At 46.8% G+C, this 22,800-nt stretch overlaps 1 protein-coding gene across 2 annotated transcripts; it reads left to right on the top strand.

Annotated features, from left to right (window-relative positions):
* Positions 1 to 8,397: 8,397 nt before the first annotated feature.
* LOC122375260 lies at positions 8,398 to 13,000 on the top strand. 2 transcript variants are annotated; one of them, XM_043354539.1, is made up of 2 exons: positions 8,398 to 8,891; positions 11,070 to 13,000. In XM_043354539.1, the coding sequence occupies exons 1-2, from the start codon at positions 8,817 to 8,819 to the stop codon at positions 11,571 to 11,573; spliced, it is 579 nt and encodes a 192-aa protein (XP_043210474.1). In that variant the 5' UTR covers positions 8,398 to 8,816; the 3' UTR covers positions 11,574 to 13,000. The 2 variants fall into 2 exon arrangements, with proteins under 2 accessions (XP_043210474.1, XP_043210475.1); XM_043354540.1 differs by having other exon boundaries at positions 8,412 to 8,891; positions 10,342 to 13,000.
* Positions 13,001 to 22,800: the final 9,800 nt, after the last annotated feature.

The following is a 22,800-nucleotide window of genomic DNA, read 5'->3' as shown; positions in this document are numbered from 1 at the left end:
TCCAGGACATGCCTTGAAGAATGTCGGGCCAGCGATCGCTGAGTCCAGTCAGTTGACAGTCTAACTCGAAAGTTAAACTTTGTGGTTATCATAAACAACATCACGAACAATATTACCAATAACGATGGCACTTTTAGTTTTTCTTCATTCTATCGATTAACGGTTTCCCCGTATGACGTTTCCTCGTATCGGCCCACGTCGCTTGGGTCCGCTTGAGTAAGTAGGTAAGAATCACTTGTGTTCTCCAAATATTAATACTTTTCTGACTAGCATGAATGTGTCGTTTGTGGGACCACCTTAGAGCGGTATTGGATCTCTTTGCATGCGTCATATTGTGGGAAACAGTTTTCTTTCTCACAGGCCCTTGTGTTACTGAGTCCCCACCTACCTGGGCTCTGTACCTCCCTGTGTTGTGTGTAGGTGCCCTTCCTGTGGTCTGTTCTGTGCCCCTATCCTGCACTGTATATCTATCGCCATTCCTGTGCCCTGTATATGACATTCCTACATCTGCTCTATCCTGTGATTACCTTGCCTGTGCCTGGTCCTGTCGGCTTCCTGCCATGCATATATGCCATGCCCTATCCACTGCATATCCGCTACCCTACCCTCCCGTGCCTGTTCTTTATCCTACCCTGCGCCCGGTCGATTCCCGTGCCTAACCCAGCTCAGTGCCCTTTCTGTCTGACGCCCCAGCTTGCTCTAGGTAGTCCCTCCCCATTCGTCAATGCCCTAAAATGTGGTGCCCTTCTTTTCCTGGCGAATGACCGGTCCATGGTTTAGGTCTTGCAAACCATCCGCATGCGCCCTTCAACCTCCTTTCTCCCTAGCAGACCCGGCCTGTCTTAAAACTTAACATCCCTGCCCTTTAACCCTACCCTGCCTGTTCTACACCTGCCTTGGCACTGTCCAATGCCCATGTTTCAACATTACATTTCCCCCATCAACTGCCTTAACCTGACTCGCCCACTCTGTTCAGTTCGGTTCGACCCGGTCTAGTCAGTTTCAATCTGCTGACTTTTCATTTCATTTCATTTCATTTATTCTTTTATCACCAACGGGCGTTACCCCAATGACAGATGAAGTCAACAAATAAAACATTGATACACACTAAACAAGCACAGTAAAAACGACCACAGTAAAAACAAAGCAGACTAGAAACATTTGTTTCCAGTAACAGCCGAACAGTTACACCTACCTATCTGTGTCTCTCACTCACATACCGTTTCACTCTTGACCTGAACTCTGCCATGCTACTCTCCCAGACGTCCACATCCCTGTTCGCCTCCAAGAATGCGTTGCACACATTCGGTATACGGTTGAATGAACATGAGCGAACAGTAGGCCGGTTTACATAGGGTTTGTTGCAAGCTAATATCTCCGTCCGTGATGTTGCAAAAGATGCCAATGTTGCTTAACAATTTACAAAATGATCCCCTCTAAATATTTGAAGACCACTGCATCGAAATTTTCGCCAAATTAACGAGCTAGAGCCTCGTCAAAAATGCTATGTAAACCGGGTTAGTGTTTACCCTTGCAAACGAGACAGCGAACAGTGACTGTGTACGCAGTGTCCGGGGCGGCACGTGTATGGGAAACTTTTCCAGAAGAAATGACGAACATATTTTGCTTCGATGAATGTTTCGGAGAAACATAATGTCGTGCTGCTCGTGTCGGGCAGCTAGGGTGTTCACCTTAAAGTGTTCAGTGAGGTCACGGTAAACAAACGACACCCCGCGTACATGGGAGCGGGCACAGAGCCAAACCAGAAACTTCTCCTGCACACGTTCAATCCGCTGCATGTGTGTCCGCGCCGCTCCACTCCACACTACACTGCAGTACTCCAGTATTGAGCGGACGTTGGCGTAGTACGTTGATAAAAAGGCTCTGTGTTTCGACATGTCAAGCGAGCGTCCTCGTTTTCCCGTCGCAAATGTCCGCATAAGTAGACCTAACGCTCTGTTAGCTTTGCGTACGGTGTGCTCAACATGATCTCCAAACGTAAGCCTTTGGTCCAGAAGAACGCCCAGATCTCGCATAACTTTAACACGCTCCAACGATACGCCTCCTATCGTGTAAACTCCCAACATTGGTTTACGCCTTAGGGTCAGGGTCAGGACTTTGCATTTGCTTGGATTCAGCTCCAGCTTCCACTTATCTGACCACTCGCACAGGCTGTCCAGCTGGGCTTGGATGAAATTGACATCTGTCTCATTATCGACTCTCCTGTACACCTTCACATCATATTCAGCGAACATCAGCGTTTCTGTTTCGATAACACCAGGCAGATCGTTCACAAAGCACGCGAAGAGCAGCGGTGAGATCAATCCGCCCTCCGGTGTGCCAGATCTCACAGCCACCCACTGGGAACACTTGCCCTGGACCACCACTCTCTGCTCTCTCCCAGACAGATATGAGCGAATCCAATCTAGAGCTTTATCTGAAATCTGGTATGAACATTTTAGTTTGTGAAGGAGTAAACTGTGGTTAACACTTTGAAAGGCCGAACTGTAGTCTGTGTAAATGACATCTGTCTGAGATCCTGCAGAGATGTTGGTCCAGGCTGCGTGTAACATGGTACATAGGTTTGTAGCACACGACCGGCCGGGCATAAATCCATGCTGCTGAGCAGAAATGGCCGGTTTCACATGTTGAAAAAGCTCGGTAAAAACTACTCGTTCCAAGACTTTGCCGAACAGAGGTAGGAGGGACACGGACCGGTAGTTTTTTGCGCATGTTTTCGGACCCTTTTTGTGTATGAGTACAATATTGGCACGCTTCCAGACACGTGGGAAAACGCCCTGCTCCAGCGACAGTCTACATATCATAGTGATAGGCACAGACAGCTCCACCGCGCACTCTCTAATCACCCGGGCACTCACATTATCAGGGCCGCATGCCTTGTGCGGGCTGATGTTGCACAGTATTTGTTGTACTGTGCCCTCGCCCACATGAAAGGACAGCAGCGGATCTAACGGATAGGCCGGGGCTGGCGGGAGCTCAGTCACATTTGTCCTTTGTATCCTTTTGACTTTGTCCTTCCGTATCCTTTGATGCTCAACAAGGAGAGAATCGGGGCTGAGGGGCGGCCCCTGCCCTGCCAACTGCTCAGTAGTGTGAGGAAAAGCGAATTCTTTCAAAAGATCATCTGAAATCAATTTGTACCTAATTAACCAACACAATTGAAAGAGAACAAGTCATTGATGCATCGAAAATAAAATGTGATAAAGACCGCTTCCTTTCCTTGTCAAAACAAATGTCCTGAATACTTACAGAAAAAATAATAAAAGCAATGCTGATAATACTTTTGCGGCATTTATGTCACTCAAATATGATGCAACAAGCCAATTTTCGGTCTTCGGAGCATGTACAGACATTGCGTACAAGTTTTGAAAGGTCCGAAAACTTGTACGGACACTGTCTAGTGTCCGTAGTGGTGGCGACGCACATGTGGCGCGTGGGCTGTAATGTTTGGATAGATCGTCCCGTACCCTTCTAAACGTGGGCTGTGACTGAACTGTTTCGCTGGATCAACCAGCGCCCCACCGTGACTGTGTCTTGATCAGGGAGGAATGTTCACGCGGCTGTGTTTTTAATCAAGAACGAGTGTAATGTTTCGGTACATCGCCATTCACCCGACTGAAACGCGCACTGACGTGGTACATGTCGCCAGAGGCTAGTAGCTTAGCAACCTACACATATTTTTTTTTTGTTTTACGATTCATGATGGACATATTTTTCCTGAGGGTCACGTGAGGTCATTTCGGACTCCTGACCTCGCCATCATACCGGGGATCAAGTGCGAGGGTCACAATGATACCAGTCTCAGGAATAAAGAGAAGGCAGCAATTAACGAAGCATACTGCGAAATAATAGGATAAACAAACGGCTTCAAGCACTAATAACTTCATTAAATTATTAAATCCTAGCATAAAAAATGCATAGCAACATGGCGTTTCGGTAGATAGAGCTGATAAGGAGGACGCAACAATTAACGTAGCAAAATGCGAAATAATAGGACAAATAAACGGCTTCAAACACCAATAACTTCATTGAACGACTATATCCTGGCATAAACATGGCATAGCAACATAGCTTGTTGAAAGCGCCTTCGATTGAATCCAAGAACAAATCTATGCGACTAATGTGAGGGGAGATATGTAAGATAAAACATTTTTATGTTGTCATTTTAATACGTTCTTTCAGCGCCGGCCGCCCGCCCGCCGCCGCCCGCAGTCGACGCTAGCGCACCCTGTGGCCGGCCGGCGAAACGGGGCAAAGACAACCAATCAGCTTCCCCCGCCGCCCGCTGGATCCGCCGCTGGCCGGCAGTCCCAATCGAGTACCAATGAGTCCCAAATGCGGCCCAAATAGTTCCAAATGTTAACACGCGCGGCTATGCATTTGGTATCATTTGGGACTGATTTGAAACTGCAATTGGCACTGCCCATTGAGTTCAACATTATTTGGAACTAATGCCCCTCGGCGCGCAGATGGTCGGACTTTCTGCACCTCCAACACGACAGGGCCTCTGAAGTCTGAGCTGAGCAGGGTGGAAGGGGGTTCATCGAGCCACTGATAGGAACATTTGGGAGCGTACATTTTTATGAACCGGTAATGGATTTTGCTCAGTATTTGCTATGCTCGTTTACTTGCTACGCAATTATTTTCTATATTTTTATCGTCTGTCACATTTATATTTCAACCCAATCAAACACAATACGCAGTACAGCCTTTGACCGCCTAACTATACGAGCTATGCTCTTACCCAACAAACTCACTCTGCTCAAGCTCTATTGGTAGACATCCTCCTGTTGAGATGGTGTGTCATCTCACATCCACTGTTGGCAGGTCGGCGAAAATCGTGGTCAGACTGCCCGAGAGGCGAGAGGAAAGGTCACCGGTATCTACAGAGCTGAGAGGACTGTATCAGTACCAATGTCGCGGACCAGGCTCTCTATCCATTGCAGACAGAAGTGGTTTTCATCACTACTGCTTTCCTCTGCCGCGGAGGTGAACTGAAGTTTGGACGCCCACCCCAATCTAAAGCTGAATGGTGTGGGAGTCCAGAGGGACAGAGAGCGATAGGCACCGTTTGTATTGAGGCGTTATTAGTGAAGCTTTATGGTCGGAACGACAGGGGGCGTCAGTCATTTTAGTTTAATGCGCATTCCAAAAAGGACGCATTATGGGAACGAAGCATATTCTATATAATACAAAAAAAAACAAATTCTTCTGTTTCAACCTTTACTTTTCAATACAAGGAAAGATAGGGGCACTTATGATCTTTTGTGAGTGTCCTATATGAATCGGACGCATTTTCTCATTGGACAATTGAGTGCACCTTCAAGAATGCGCCCAGATTACTAAAGCCTACACCAACATGTTGTACCACATTATTGTTAAAACTATATATCATGCTTTCTATGTGTATGCCACCCAAAAGGCCATAGTATAACAACCTCTCAACTTACACACAGAGAGAACCTCTGGGTAACTCCCGCCTCAGCTTACATCACTAGGCGTCAGTTTCACTTTACGAGCCGCCATAATTTCCGAGGAGAGCACAGGCCCAGCTCCGAGGTCTATGTATATAGATGGGCTTCTGCTGGTCCATTGCGCCGCTTGGGAGTGGTGTGTCCCTGAGTACAGTGCAGCCTGAATGAACAGTGAACCGACTTTGGGAGGAATGAAGCTGAACAGAGAAAGTCTTATCAAATGTGACAAAAGCCTGAGTTTCGAGACGTTTACAACGGTCAACATTAGAGTTGCAAAACATCACATTGGACAAGGAGGTGCATTTAACCCTCGCCCGCACATGGGGGGGGGGGTTGCCACCTCCCCCCCAGGCAGTCTTTCTGCTCTGCACTCAGCATTGTTAGAGCTAGAAGGCTGATTTTTGGTATAGCTGCTTCTGCTTCTCTATCCTTTATTGATGTCCACTGAAAATTTTAAGTTTCTGTGATTTTTGCTTTCGGAGATATGACCTTGTTTTTCAGGTCATGTCATGACCCAAATGGCCAATTCTCAACATCTTGCGTTGGCTATGGGCCTTGTGAGCTTTTGACACCTTGATTTTGGCCTTTTTTGCCAGTCTTACCTCCCACCTATCATGGAACATGTTGTTCGACGATGTACAGATGTCTAGGTCAGGGTCAAGGTCAACCTAGGTCATCTAAGATAATTGCGTTTTAGGCAAGCGGAATTTACTTTTTGTGAACTTTTTTGACCGTATTTTTGGTAAAAGCTTCTCAGATCATGATTTTATGAAATATGGACACATAAACAATCGGTGCACACCTCAGTATACACACTGACACACACAGACATACAAACACATATAATTGACCTTGACCTAACTTGACCTGAAATGACCTCAGCAGCAAAAACCTGGTCGGGTAGTGTGACAAAGAGGTTCTAGCTGGCTTGGCACCAGAAAACGGCATCGTCATCGGTATATGATAAGCAGCGCACTTGATATCCAACGGTGACCCAAAACAGCAACATTTTTAGTTTGACCTGACCTGGAAGGTCAATGACTGACCTGAGAAGGTAAAACTGGGTATCATTGGATTTGTCTCTTCCCAAAGAATCTTTTTGGTCTTACCGCTAAGCTCTATCTCCAACAGGAGCGAAATGGCGCCCCCCCCCCATGTGCGTTCTAGGATGTGAAAATGGCATGTGCGGGCGAGGGTTAAAGAAAACAAGGTCCAGCTTTTGCCACTCATTGGCGCAAAGTCCTCTCAGCGGCTGCCTGAAGGCAGAGGAAGTCACAAATACCGACACTATCGGGAGAAGGCCGAGAAGATTGCGACTCTAAACCGAATATATACCAATTACCAACCAATCTTGGGTTGATTACGACCGGGGAGAGATATTGTTTGGCAATAGCACTTGGGCAGTAGGGCGATGTCTTATTTACGGCGTCCCTTTATTGTTCTTACGGGAGTATTTTGGGGTGGCCAAGCGTCCAAGCGAGCGAAGGAAATTGCAGAATCCGACCCTGCTTTGGGGTTGTCACGACAATCAGCCACGGGAAGGACTCAGTGTGTTGTCACTGTAAATTCGATAAGGAAGAACAAAAAGAGATAGGCCAACCAAAGAGAGAATCGGTGCGGTTGACAAGCCAGCAGACAGCCAACTTAGACACACAAACCAGCAGACATGGACAACTTTGACACACAAACCAGCAGACAGACCTCCAGTCATCACACACACAAAGCAGCCGACTGTCAGACGGCCGCCTACCGACAGTCCTCCCTCCGATCAGGGGTCGACCCGCGACGGGTGGACGGCGCCGCTCCAACTGCCCAGATAGCCGCGCCATTCTGGACGGCACTGCCCGCAGGCGGCGGCCTACGACCACTAGCCTGTTTTACTCTATCTTTATTTCGACTGTAAAGCGATCTACTGCGCTCTATAGAGACACGATAGCCGGTGCCAGCCAGGGCAGAGGCTCTGGCAACGTGTTGTCACCATATTGTAACTTTGATTTTTTTTTAATTCTTGAAGATCAGCATCTCAGTAAACAAACTGAATGTTGGCACTGGCGATTCCAATAATCGTGTTTTGTGGCGTGACTTAATGGATTAGAATAATAACAATTAATTACACAGCTTCTTTGCAGGAATAGCGCGAATTTAACTACGCTACATATTTCATCGTTCCTATCCCTGCATGAATGAATGAATGAATGAATGAATGAATGAATGAATGAATGAATGAATGAATGAATGAGAGAATGAATGCAATATGAATGAATGTAACTAGTAACTACGCATCGCATACCTTACTTTTATACAAATCCACGCAAAAATAGAGAAGTGGATGATCAGCATATCAGTGTGATCTGACAAAACGGCTGTTCCACAGTTCCTTTTTTCCTAGCATTCAGTTTCACCAACTGACAGGAAAAATGTCCTGTGTCAAATGTTGAGAGCCAACAACGACAAGGCCCCCGGTGTCACCGTGTGTCGGTGTGACCACTCCCCAGTGAGCCATGACCGGCTGCCGGCTGTCAGAGGGCGGCGCCAGGTGGCTGCCGTCTCCGCTCTCTCCTCTTCACCTTCCCTCTCGCCGCGCCTCCTCACTCTGTCTGTCGGCGGCCGGCGACGGGAGCGTATCGACCTCGGCACTGTGCCCGGCGCTCTCTGTCGGCCGCCGGGACAAAGGTCGCTCCCACCGCCGCCGCTTCCTGTCCCGTCTCCCGTGCCGCTGTCTACCTTGTCTCCACACCGTCTCTGTCTCCGTGTCTGTGTCCTTCTCCATTCCGGTCTGCACCGGTCGGTGTCACCCGATCTCCGCCGGTCCTCCGCGCTCCGTCGCAGTCCCGGAGGCCGGCTGACGTGGCCCTCCTCTGCTCTGACCGGGCCGGCGCGCCGACCGCTCGGCCCCGGGAGCAGGTGCGCGAGCAGACTGCCCGGCTGGCCGCCACTCCCGCTCTGCCCCCGAGCGGCGCAGTGCCGCCAGTCGAGAGGCAACCGCCGCCCGATCGGTGTCTTTTGGAGAGGGGAGCGTTCCAGCCGGAGCGTCCCGACCGGACCGGGTCTCGGAGCGGCGGCTGCGGATCAGTCATGGAGGATCTGTGTGGCACGGTCAGGGTCAGCGCCGCCTGGCAGCGCCGTCAGATGCCGTCCGTTTGCTGATGAGAGGTTAACCCGAACGGCCGCGCAGTGACCATCGGGGACGGTGGCACAGCCAGGGTCCACCCGGAGCGGGCCGCCAGCTCGGCGCTCGCCGATCTGCACCTGAACAGAAGGCCCGCCCGACGCTTGGACAGGGTGCCCGTAGTCGCCGGACCGACGACCGAACAGCCAGCCATGCTGATCGTCACCTACTGCTGCTGCGGCTGCCCGCTGGACGACGGCACGCGCAAGATCGGCTGGTACATGGTGGTGAGTGATGGCTAGGTGGGGGCCGGGGACACGATGTGCCGTCAGGGATCGTAGTGGTTTAGCTCAATATGGCGACTGCAGGAGAGGTGGAACGACCGCAAATTCATGGTTGAAAGACACGCTCAGGATCAGGTAATGCAAAATATCTTAGTTCCTATACATTTCAAATTACGTAGCTTCAATAAAGCCCTTGTTCTACGCATTGACTCACTCAAAGTTCGTGAGAAGTGTTACATGAACCAGCACTCAGCGCGGCAGCACCGTTATAGACTTCAGACACGCCACATAGATGGCAGCACTGTATAGCGCCTGATTTTATGCTGTACCGCATTACACTGGAGTCGAGGCGCGCGGGCCGGACCTGCCGTTGACATCGGGCGGTAGTGCCGAATGCCTACATAGATCATAGCTTGGATTGCTAGTTGGTGATCAATAAGATCTCTATGGTGATCACGTCAGGAAACAGCTGAACATTTATGAAATCAATTTAGCAGAAATATTCCTTCATTTCCAACAACGAAGAAATAAACATGCAAATAGATGGTTATATTTTTGTCAGCATTAATTGTTGTGAGTGACCTGGACTGCTCGCAAGTATTTAATAAAATTTCGATGCTTTTACATTGTAAATTGAAAGGTTTTACGATTAATAAATATGAATGCTTAATAAAAAAAACATCGAAAAGTTTAATCCCTAAACTTTCACCGAACAAGCTCAATCACTACGCATTAATGGTGCCGATCTATGTAGCGCATTGCGTTTCACAATTACAACTAGCGATAAACCAGTATTGTCTGTTTATTTGGGTTTCAGGGCGCACCGCCTGTGACCAACCACCTCAAACAGCCCTCACGACACGATGGCTGCGGCTCCACCCCGGTGATCCAGCCGCCTGTATAAGCCGTCCTCCTCGCGTGCTCTCATTCATCGCTAACGATGACGCGCCTACTCGGTCGCGATGAGCCGATCAGCTCAATCAATTACTCTGATCTGGCTCTCTATATCGTGTGTATGTATAGGATCCCGCCGCTGCCGGCGGCACGATAACATTCTTAGGTGTAATGCACATAAGGGTCTCCATGAATGGCACGCGCCATCACATTCCCAGAGTACTTTGGAAGGCACTCGGGTCGAATCATTTGGGATTATGAAGTTGTTTTCCGCGCGCCTAACGCTGATGCAATGAGGGGAGCACTTGTGTGTTGTGTAAGCGCCAAGGTTGTTTATCGTGTGAAGCTAATGAACAAGATTAGGTAGTCATTATGCAAAACTGCGTTCTTTGGACAGCGTATAAGGCAGCACCGGCATATTGAACATTACTGCGTCGTGGAGTGTAATGCTGACGCTACAGAAATATACCAATGTTATTACTTAGTCAAAACCTGTGCCCTAAGCTCATTCATTTCTCCCTTGACACAAAATAATAGATTGCCGCTAATCTGGTTTCAGACGAACCACAGCCGCCGGAAGGCCGGCGAGCCCGTGCGCTATCCGGTTTGTGTGCGAACTCCCGGTAGGGTGGGAGGTGCGTATGTCTAGATCAAATTAACTACGAGAGGCACATCGCCCGTGGCAGACCAGTGGATGTTGGCTTTGATGTGCTGTGTGCTGCGTGGCTTTCGAAATAGCATCAACGAGTGTGGCAAGTGCTGTTTGTGAGAAGCAAGTCTCTGGTAAAAAGCATGCGCAACATTATAGAGAAGAGCTTTAGTAGCATACTTTGCATAGAATACGAGTACATGGTAAATGTTAATTCAATTGCGGCAGACAAATTGTCGGATACAAAAACAAAGTTTCCACGGGCAGTGCTGGCAGTGCCAGATTGACATATCTGCACACTTCGTCACAATCATACTTAAAAGTGCATAACGCTCACTGAGGTGTACCATTCACGTCCGGATCTGTTAGCCTCGTCACGGATTGGTCACGAAGTCTCTCACGCACATCGTAAGTTGTCTTGTCGCACTGTGACACTGTGTGCGTCCAAAGCGTGCGCGCATTCCACCAGTTGTCCAGTGACACAGTCCACTAACTGCATGCAGGCCCCTAACTGCAACTAAGCGCACCAGCTGACTAGCCGAGACCGTCCGCCGTCTCTCTAAACTGCCTGCCCACCGGCCTGCCGTGACCTCTGACCCTGTGACCCCGCGCGCTGACCCGCCCCGGCCGCGCCGCAGGTGGCTGGCCTGCTGCTCGCCACCATCGACATGTTCAAGCTGGCCATCCTGATCAAGGACCCGGAGCTGGCGCAGACCAAGCAGCCGCCAGAGCTGCTGAAGCACTTCTCCGCCGACGAGGTGCTGGCGGCCAAGAAGGCGGCACTGGTGGCGCTGATGGTGGTCGAGGGCACGCTGATAGTGTTCGGCGCGCTGCTCATCTGCGCCGTCAACTGCCGAGAGGCGTGCTTGGGCTCGCTGGTGCTCGGCTACCTGGCGCTCGACACGCTGGTGGTGGCCGGCCAGCTGTTCCTGCTCTTCTACGAGCCGAGTCTCATCTACCCGATCTCGTCGCCGAGTCTGGACGAGCCGGCGGACGGCCAGCCGGCCGGCAGGGGCAGCGCCAGCTTCTTCCACTACTGCCACGGCTTCTTCGTGGCCGTCCAGTGTCTGATGCAGTGCTACTTTTGCCGCGTGGTGCTCTCCTATCTGTGTAGGACCCACTGTCGACAGCAGAGGGCCTAGGGTCTCACAGATGGGCACCGCCTAGGACACTCGGTTGGTTGTTATTGCATGATGCGCGACTTTTGTATTATGTAGGTGGCTGGCTGGTACTGTATCTGAGAGTCACCTGACCAAATCGGACCGGAAGAGATGTCTAATTAATTTTACCAGAAACAAGAGTGAATGTTCCAATTCCCTTTTTGAGAAAGGGAGCTCCTATTCAGTGGCAAAAAAGTATCGTCTGTAGATTATTCTCATCTCGTGAGTGATCCCTTACGATGAAAGTGATCAGTAGACCGGCAACACAGTCGTGGTGCATTAGCAAGTGTGCATCCATTTAACCAGATACAACAGTTACTCTCGAACTACATTAACTTATGCGCGACCGACTCTTAGGAAATATAAAATAAGCGCCCTCGAGGGAGACACGATCTCTTCACGGGGGATTCTACCATGAAAACGAAATCAGTTGAATAATGGATTGGAGAGAAGAAGCTGACTCCCTAATTTCTTAACTATCAAAATACACCACACGCCCCAGTCTGTGGTGGCGAAGGTCGCGTTCATTTGAGCATGAGCAGGCATTGATAAATGCTCAAACTGATTATATTAAAGCAGGTGCGAGTTCTAAGCTCACCTCTTCATAATATTTACAAAAAAGCCAGTTGGTTGAGTGTTTGAACAAAGTGCATATCACAAAATTATGCAGGAGGCATCGACTGCTATTCCCAAATGGCTACAGAAAACATAGCATATCTGAATGTGATTTCATATTATGTGTCTATGAAGGGAAATGCACTCCAATGAAGTAGAAACCGTGTATTGTTACATAAATAGTAGTGTGTACTATGTTACACACAATCATACACAACAATTATCTTTTTTTCTATAGAACATTTCACTCACAGCCACGTCTTTTGGTAGGCAGATACAGGCTAAATAGATGATGATGTAAACATTTTATTTTAGCATCATCCCCCTGAACTTGATTTTTTGCGATTTCTATAAATTACTTGATCGGTTTAATGACATAGTTACGCAAGCTGTTATTTTTGGTGCGCGGTATTAGAGAAAAGTTTTTTTTTTTCAATTTTCAATTCATACTCACTAATAGGTATAACATATAAAGACCGTATTTCGGGCTCGCGTTTCCTAGTACAATAGGTAATACGCATCATTGTGGACCCGACAGGAGACATGCTTAGTGTAAAAAGAAACAATATTGTCCTTAAATGTGTCAATAGTTTGTTTATTTAAATGTCCAGTGGTGTGTGCAAGGGAAGTTATGATTCGTGTGTGTCGTTTGTCTTATCTGTGGCATTTCAGGGACTGTGATATTACTTGCATGAGAATAAGTGGCATGACTTTATTCCCAGTTAGACAAATAATTGTATCGCATGTAAGTGCACCAATGAGTTAGTAGTGAGTTAACCCGCGCCACGCTGGGGTCTGCCGAGCAACGCGCCCGGTTGGGGGCGCGTTACCATCTCGAGAACCACGCAACATAGCGACAAGCGGCAAACGGCGTTGGATAGCCCAGGGAACTACCTTGTGACCAAATTTTGTTGACCTAGGTCAAACCGATGACGTCACAGGTCAGGTCAAAGGTCGAATTTTCACCGTTTACAGGCATTTCAAGAAATGCGTTGTAAAATCGATTAAATGCATTTCATTAAAAATCATCGATGGGGTATTGTTCGTCAAACACATATTTTGCTATTTGAGGTCACTGATACCAGGTCAGGTCACAGAGGTCAGGTCACTGGGGGGTCACAATATGAAAATATCATGTGATACATGTTTTATGGTTCATTTTAAATGTCAAATGCGATTATGTGGGACAGGCAGCCCTTGGGGTCAGTTTAGATTATGTTCTGGTGAAGGTCAGGTCAAGGTCAGGTCAAGGTCAGGTCAAATTAGGTCAAATTTCAAAGTTGATGTTTTAACATAAATTGGGTATCGATTCGATGCAGCTCGTCACGGGGAGTTCAGTGGTGGTCTTGGTTTTACGCTACGTGCTCTAGAATTGCCAAAAATTGAGTTCAAAAATTTGACGTCATCAATTTTAACGTTTTTTCACTATAACTTGGCCAAAAATAGAGGTATCGATCTAACAATTGGTATGTAGATAGAAGAGCGGCGGGACTATCACATATATTCCGGGTTTTTAAATTCACTTTTTTTTTACGTTTTTCTAAAAAAAATCAGTTTTTTGAATTTTTGAGGGTCAAAATCCAAAAATTTTGAAAATCCGAGATAGCAGTTTTGTAGCGCCGTCTTTTCTCTACATGACTATATAAAGAACTTTGAAATTGTTAAGTAGCTGTAGCTTTGGTGAGCGTTTCAAAATTTCATGTTTTTTGCTCATTTTTGCTCGAACATGACCTCAGTTTGACCTCAATAACTCCTGACCAAAGGTGACCTAAGACTTGAAATTTTGTGTGGAGTTGTCAAATTGATTCCCGAAAAGGAACCGAAAATTTGGCGGCGCAGCGCCGCCGTTTTCTTGGCTATTTAGGAAAAACCACAGGGGGGAGGGGCAAATTGCCCCCCCCCCCAACGGGGCGAGGGTTAATATTTACGAGACAAAGTAGAACGGATTCTGGCGCAAGGGTATGCAATGGGCATTATGCAGCATATACGAGAAGTAGAACAGTTTAGCTTCAGTTTCTATAGTGCCTCTGCATAACGCAAGCGAGAAAAGTGTCTCAATACGTCAAAATATCTGCAGGTTAGATAAATGCATATTCTAAGTTTCCTTGATCAGGGTGACTCTTGTTAGATTGACGGCAATGCTAGAGAAGTACAGGTCTCGCGGGTTTTAGCGGTAGGTTTTGCACATAAAAAATTTAGTGTACTTCAGGCTATATCTTCGTCGTCTTAAGTTTTTAAGTGTTGAAGATGTGATCGACTTGTTGGGTAACAAGCCGGCCATGATCGTGTAAAATGGATTCATCGTAGATCGATTAGTTTCTGAGATAGTTATAACCGGAAATGTAAAAGTGCAAAACCTACCGCTTAATCTCGCGAGAGCCGTACATTATCTCACCGAAATACTTTTTTATTCAGCGTTTCTGGTCACATTTAGGGCTGGTGTTAGTTTCAGATGTCACGGAGAAGAGTTGCACATCCCTGTACCAGTCTTTGCAACGAACAACGCATCAATGGGCTCAATTGTTGGGAACTGAAATATTCATTCTTAAACTTTATTACATCTCACGTATTAGATCTAAAACAGTTCATATTTTATCAAAGCCTGATTGCAATAAAAGCATTCAACTTTTGACGTGCATGCCAAAATCATGTGATCAGAAAGGCCAACATAAAATAGAGCCCTTCGTTCGATATTCATTCAAAAACTCGGCATTAGAGGTGGCAAAATGTGGACCCGAGGACCCGGTCCAAAGAACCAGTCTGGACCCATATGGGTCCAGACCGGTTCCTGGAAATTTTATGACGGGTCCAACCGGGTCCTACCATAAACTTTACATCTTGCACAGTACACATTATTGCAAAATATGAAGTAAATGAAGTGAATGTTTCTTTGCACACAGTAGCTCATGAGTATTCCCAATGGGAAATAGGCTGTTCTACATGATGAACTAATGACACCTACAAGTAGTTTGTATTAATTGACTTTTGGGGAACGGGTCCAAATGGTTCCGATTCCAACTAAGACCGGGTCCGACTGGTTCCAGAAATGTCCAGCCGGGTCTGGTTCGAGTCTGGTTCCCAAAATTTTCATGTTTTGCCACCTCTACTCGGCATTCAGCCTTCGCATATGATCCTCTTAACTCGTATGTTCCCACGTCTTCAGTTTATGTTTAAGTAGGTTAAGTTTTTTTAAGTAATGAATATGTGCTTTAAAGCTGCTACGTTCACTTATTATCTATCCTTGATCGGCGGACGGGCAGACAAAAAGGTGCAGTGTTAGGAGCCATACAATTCAATATAGTCTTCTAAGAAGAGACACCCACCAGTCGTGCGGTCAATTAATATAGTCGACTCTTGAAATATTGTCAAAAGGCGAAGAAATATTGATTTTTCTGTTTGCTGTGTAAGATCTTTCTTCATGGTATATTCATGTAAGGTCTGAGCACATTTTCATTTTCTCATTGGACGTCGTGAACTATAATGTCGTTATAGAATGTTAGTCATTCGATATACCTATGTGATACCAGGCATAAGGCTCAAATCATCCAAAATAAGTTAAACAAATCCGCGCGACTGTCATTCATGTGCTGTTCAGCATCTGCAATAATGCCACTATCATTTTATTATTTTTCACATAGCTTGTTCATGAAAATCACATGTCAATCTAAATGCTAGACAGATTATTAAGAGCACAACCTTCCTTTAAATAAATGCTTGTGTAACTTCAAACAAAAAACTTGAGATGTGCATTGTACAGGTCAATGTTCATTGCTAGCAGGTTAACGAGAAAAAGCAGACGTGACAGGGCATGCTGTGCTCCTTTTTGTCCTGTAAAACGAGTGCCCCAATCTCCATACAAGTCATCGAAATTATTTTATATGTTACTGATGCAATTAACACCGAAATTAATTGGTAAAACTTGCAAATCGGTTGACAATAAAATTACCGTTTTCGTTTTTGATGAATGACAAACTTTATTCACGAGCTATATCAGCTCATTCCATACTTGCATTGATTGTTTTGTCTTACTTACCAATTCAAGACATTCTTAGTTCCACATAAGGCAGACAGACATCTTCATTATTGATGTTGCTCTGAACATACATACATACATATATCGCAGTTCAGATATACGGGCGATGCAAACAAGCTCATTGCCAATGTAGTGAATTACTTGTGTTGAAAATACTTGTGTTATACGTACGAAAGCGATGTTTCTAAGGTCCTGTTGAAACAACTGTCGACTGTATCAATATGTTGGTTGTCAATGGGCTAGAGACACGAGCGATACATATACGTGTCTGGTGTCCTCTTCACTGTATACGACGTTGAACTGTTACTTGGCATAACTGCAATAAATGTTTTCTCTCACCAATGCAACATGTGTAATACCAACCAGATTTTCAATGGCGATATAATACTTTTGAGCAAGCATATCAATAAATCAGCTGTGTATCACATCAAGCGACTCCAATGGTAATGTATAATGCGTACATGCGCCAAAATGCAGACAAACAAGCATTTCGTGCAAAACATACAAGTATAATTTTATTCATACCTGCGTAAGTATGAAGCAGTCAATGGATAATGCCTGTCAATGGTCAATGAGCACGCAGTTAGATGCCGGAAACGAAATTTCGTCAGAATTTCTCATATTTTCAAGCCATATTAGTGAATATTTATAGTATAATTATAGTACACTACACATACGTTATTCACGACAAAATGTATTAGCTAAACTTCGTTTTTCAACATTTTTGCGTTCTTGGTCTGTAGCTAGGAAACTGAAGGCCAACCGTAGCCTCCTCGCCTCAAAGAGTAGCTTCAAGCCCCAACTCCAGCTAGAGAATCAATAACGCGGCATTGTAAACAAATAGAAAGAAACATTGAAGTGGAGGTCCGTTGGAATAGCCACATAACAGTGAAAGTGGAGGACGATTAGTTGGCCGAACAATGGAAGAAAAGGAGCCGCCGCACATATCTCTCTGGAACAATGGTTTGTGTTTACGGCGGCTCAGTGTGGAGGCCAGCACGGATTGGGGGAGAGAGCGTGGGGACCCGTATCAAATACACATAGAGAAAGATTGGAGAGAGAGAGAGAGAGAGAGAGAGAGAGAGAGAGAGAGAGAGAGAGAGAGAGAGAGAGAGAGAGAGAGAGAGAGAGAGAGAGAGAGAGAGAAAGAGAAAGAGAGAGAGAGAGAGGGGGAGGGAAAGGGAGGAATCCGATGCGAAAAATACAAGATATAAGCGTCTTACAAAGGGATCAGCCCCCGCATTGCATATGGCTGACAGGCCTTCACCTGCATAAGTGATGCGCACTGTTTAAAGGTTTATCAAACATATTTAATATAAGCACATATAAGCACTTGTAACAGGGAAGCGAGGAGACGCGACTATCTAATAAAACCTAGGATCATCAGCCTCTCTTAGCTGGAGAACGAGACGTTTCCCTCCACAGGTGATGGTGAACAGTTGTCCCGCGCCGCCACCTCAAAGCTTGGAGCTTGTCACATCGTAATGCATCGAGGAAGGCAGATTTCTGTCTGAGGACGGGACGCTATATCTTGATAGGTCATTATATCACATCAAACACCTAGCATTTCCAGCATCTTCCTTAAGCGTTGGACAATGTAAAACAAACAGTGACTCTACAAAACAAATCACGCCAATCCAAATAAAAATGTACTGCATAGAAACAAACATCTTTAAGTGCAATTAATCCTCGCCCTGTTGGAGGGGCCAATTTGGCCTCCCCCTGTGGTTTTTCCTGAATAGCCAAAAAACGGCGGCGCGCAGGCCCCCCAAATTTTTAGTTCCTTTCCGGGCATCAATTTGACACCTTCACACCAAATTTCAAGTTTAAGGTCACCTTAGGTCAGGAGCTATTGAGTTCAAGATTGCGCTACAAAATTGTTTTTCAAGTTTTGACAATTTTGGGATTTTGATCCCCTAAAATTAATTTTTTTAGCAAAACGCCAATAATAAAAAAAATCGAGTTTCGAAAAAAAAAACTGGATAATATGTGATAGTCCCTGCGCTCTTCTATCTACATATCAAATTTTAGATCGATACCTCTTTTTTGGCCAAGTTATAGCGAAAAAAACTGTCCAAAATTGATGGCGTTTAATTTTTGAACTCAATTTTTAGCAATTCTAGAGCACGTAGCGCAAAACAAAGACCACCATTGAACTCCCCGTGACGAGCGCGCACGGCCAGTCCCCTCACTGACTTCGCCTGGCTACGGCCTGCCACCAACCGCAACCACACCTGTCAGGAGGCCCATAAATATCAAGCGCCCGTCGCGCTTCGAACCCGGACTGTTATAACCGGGTACGCGTGCTCTCACCACGCGGACCTTGACCTGACCTTCACCAGAACATAATCTAGACTGGCCCCAAAGGCTGCCTGACCCACATAATCGCATTTGGCATGTAAAATGGACCATAAAACATGCATCACATGATATTTTCATATTGTGACCCTCAGTGACCTGACCTATGTGACCTGACCTGGTATCGGTGACCTCAAGTAGCAGAATATGTGTTTGACGAATGATGCCCCATCGATGATTGTCAATGAAATGCATTTTACTCGATTTTACAACGCATTTCTTGAAATGCCTGTAAATAGTCAAAATTCGACCATTGACCTGACCTGTGACGTCATCGGTTTGACCTAGGTCAATGAAATTGAGTCAAAAGGTTAGGGCTATCCAACACAGTTTGCTGCTTGTCGCTATGTTACGTGGTTCTCGAGATCAACAGGGCGCGTTGCTCGGCAGACCCCAACGGGGCGCGGGTTAAAAATACACAGTAAAATGAGGGCAGACTTACAATAGAATAGATAATATCAATATACCTGATACAATACTCAGCTTCCGGCTTCTCATTCTGCGTCTAGTGGTCGGATAATCGGGAACCACTTGTGGTGCCGCCCACACGCAGACCGAGCCGGCGTCGCCGTCTATCGCTCTGTCCTGTTGCGGCCGGCCGGCCGGTCGCTGTCCGACACCGGTCATCAGAGTGCCCGCCCCTGATACCCCGCTTTCGTCTTCGTCGGCCCATTCATGTTTCATGTGCGGCCAGAACGGCCGGAACGCCCACCGATCCAGCTATTGATTCGACGGGCGCAGCGCGCGAGAGAGCAGCCGGCGACGGTACCGGCGGCGTCGGCCGGTCCGCAGTGCTGCAGCAGAGGTAACGACACCAGGAGCCGGGAGCAGCGCCGGCACGGGAGCCGGGAGCAGCGCCGGGACGGGAACTGGGAGCAGCGCTGGCACGGGGAGTCGGGAGCCTGGGGGCAGCACTGGAGCAGCGTCGGTACGGGGGGCTTGGCAGTGCCGGTACGGGAGCCGGGAGCTGGGGGAGGTAGCACGGATAGCTAAGAGCTGAGGGCATTACGGGGGCTGGGAGCTGAATCCGGAGGTGCCAGGAGAGCTGAAAACAATGGGACGGTGAACGACAAAAGGTGACACGGGGAGTACAGAGCCCGCGTACAGGTACCTGATGTATCGATGTCGACGGTAGCTGGGAGTTGAGAGCAGCGGCAGCACGATGAGTGAGGGCTGAGAGTAGCCGGGGCGGAGGAGCGTCGGACCGCGGTCTGAAGCAGCTACTTTTCGCCACTTCTCACCGGGAGGGTGGATTACGTGTGCTAGACTGAAAGCCGGCCTACCATCTGAAGTGAGGAGAATAGGACTTTGAGAGGAGGGCTGACAGCCAGACAATGTGAAACGAGACAATTCTGCTGAACCGCGTTGAGGTAATATGCATTACATAGTTTCCATCAATGGATGGTTGAGGCGGCAATATTGTGAGGCACATGCATCGACCATTCGGAGAAACAGACAAACACATGTCTTATCTAGATATTTCAGCGTGTATGTAACGTAGTGAAGCTGAAATGGATACTGAGAATATCAAATCATACCACTATACGCATCTGAATACTGATTGTGGCCCGGCCGGGCCAGCGCAAATGGATTTCCGGAGCGATGGTGGCCCGTAGAGCCGGGGGCTGGCGGACGATGCCAACTTTTCCTGTGGCGCATGAATAAATGATCACATTTGGTGAAAGCACTTAACAAGAAGGAAACAAATAACGAATTAAAAAGAAAGAAGTTATAACAATACACAGAAAAAAGGTAGGAAAAGCTTCGGAATGGAGCTTCGAAGAGGCGTACTGTGTTTCGCAAAAGTAGCTTGCCCACTTAGGTACCGTCCTGACAAGGGGGCGTGAGCGGGTCATTAGGAGGCGGCTGGAGGCGGGGTAGGTCGTCAATCCCTGGCTGTGGAGCGGAAGACCAGGTGCTGCGATTAGAGCCGGCCTTCAGCAGAATTCAGTGATTGCATTTTAACACGAGCTGACAAAGTTCGTCACGACACGATACAACATTATAAGGCATTCTAATATCGCTGCGGCATTATAGGAACAGACCTCAGGAAGTACGGCAAGTGCAAACGGACTAGTTTAAACAAGTCGAGATGACCGCGACTGGCATCTATTTTTATTTTGTCCTTTCCTCCCCGGATCTTTTTCCTGTTTCTCCTCCACCTCCTCCCAGCTGTCCCCTCCGGCTGCGTGGGCCGCCCCCGGCGTCACTGACAGGCCCCGGGCAGATCGGCAACGGGTGAGTGGCGCCATGCAATTAGACGCCGGCAGAGAGCAGCGGCAGACAGACCGGGAGACGGAGAAAGGAGAGAGAGGAAGAGGTCGAGGATGGGATATGAGAAGAGAGGAGGGTATCAGAAACCAGGATAGAAATGAGAAATAGCAGATCGAGCAAGAGCCTTATAGTTAAATGAAGGGTGATCAATAATGCAGATAGCGCAACTGGATTCCAGAATTACTGAACAAGTAGAAAATTGGTCAGCTGAGCAGGTCGGTAGGTGGCAGAGAGAGACCGGCGGGTCGGCAGGTGGAGACGGGAGGCCGACGGGTGCGGAGGAGGGGAGAGAGAGAGAGAGAGAGAGAGAGAGAGAGAGAGAGAGAGAGAGAGAGAGAGAGAGAGAGAGAGAGAGAGAGAGAGAGAGAGAGAGAGAGAGAGAGGACGCCAGCAGCAGACAGCCATGGATTATTTGCCAGCTGTCGGTATCCGGATAATATCGGCGAGACTGCTCCAGCAGAGTATCGGAATAATTGCATCGTTATTGGGAGGTATGAGGTAACCAAATGGGAATATGCCCAAGGTAGGTCACCGGGCAGCGCTACATATATTGCATACCGAAATATATGCCACAGGAATATGCAATAAACGTGATAATGGAACTACTTTATAACGCAGGCATCTGGCATACATTTAATCGATGTTGGGATCTACTATTTTGCGCTATGCGTGAATGTTATTATATTGATTCTTTGTCCACAGATAGATGCAAGAGCCAGAAATTGTGTTTTTTTGTCCACAGATAGCCAGAAATTGTGTTTTCATCAACTCATTCTGCAAGCTAATATCAGATAAGACAGTCAAAAGAAACAAAATATATTTTAACAAATTTGTTATGCAGGTTTTCGTAAGATGTTAGCAATTAACTAAGCCATCGTTCACGTGTACTTACAGCTTCTGGTTGACTTATTGTTAGCGAATAAACACTTACAAATTGTATGCTCGTTATTTCCCAACTCTACTCAAATAATTCCAATCAGTTATACGTTCAATTTACCATAGCTAAACTTAAAATACTGTTGTATACACTCCAGAGGTACGTAAACAACAGCAGCGCTTCTACCGAAAACAGCTTCGTCACAATATTGTGGCAGCCACCTTTTGCTTTGGCTCCCAGCTATATGGCCAGCTCAATGGCGCAGAAAGAATGACGATGCTTGAATAAAGGAAGCGCGCGGCTGACGATCGTAAAGGCAGATGAAATGCCGCGGTGGATTTATGTTTGGTGCATTCCATCGTCAGGGGCCGAGGCAACATCGCGACGAAAACATACTAAATTGTTCACGCCAAAACGAATTGGAATGCAGCTGAGTTCAACATTCAATAAGCGATACGGATTTGTGTTGTTTTCACCTCTTTGGGAATCCTTCATAAAAGACCAAATGAATCTGCCTTACGCAGTGACTTACGCATATAATGCTCAAGCATGCGCTTCTGAAGTAAAGTGCATTCATTCAGGCAGCAAAATAAGTGTGAATAATATTATAAAAAATGAAGCAAATCAAACTCCTGGTTTTCAAACAACTCAAACAAAACTACAAGTCAACAGAATGAATGTAAAGCCATTGATGCATGAAACGGCTGCAACATTAGCCAGTTAGTTGCTGCTCTTTCAATGTTCTTTGTGTCTGAATAATATGAATTACAAATTGACTTTACTTAGTTCTGAACTCGTTTGATGTTACAAGTTTGTCTTATTCTTTATGTTTGCAAACAGTTTAGTAGCATGAATGTTATATAGCGCTATAGCAGGCTTAATGGTATCCACGAGAAAGATTTTATTCATTTGGACTTGCCTTACATAATACATACCAGTGATGGATTACATACACCTACATAAATACAATACATGCATTGCATGTCTGAAATCAAGTCAACTAACAGACCATCAAGCCATTCGTGCCCAGCAGTGAGGCATAAACGTCTCTC

The sequence above is a fragment of the Amphibalanus amphitrite genome, unplaced genomic scaffold (genome assembly GCF_019059575.1).
Source record: "Amphibalanus amphitrite isolate SeventyFive unplaced genomic scaffold, NRLGWU_Aamphi_draft 001805F_arrow, whole genome shotgun sequence".
Classification (NCBI taxonomy): Eukaryota; Metazoa; Arthropoda; class Thecostraca; order Balanomorpha; family Balanidae; genus Amphibalanus; species Amphibalanus amphitrite.
This window is presented reverse-complemented; position numbering and strand designations above follow the sequence as displayed.

Bases quoted from the DNA above. Each gene is read 5' to 3' on its own strand.
- LOC122375260 (XM_043354539.1), top strand. From the start codon at position 8,817: ATGCTGATCGTCACCTACTGCTGCTGCGGCTGCCCGCTGGACGACGGC. The intron at 8,892-11,069 runs GTGAGTGATGGC...GCCGCGCCGCAG, and splicing joins AGATCGGCTGGTACATGGTG to GTGGCTGGCCTGCTGCTCGC.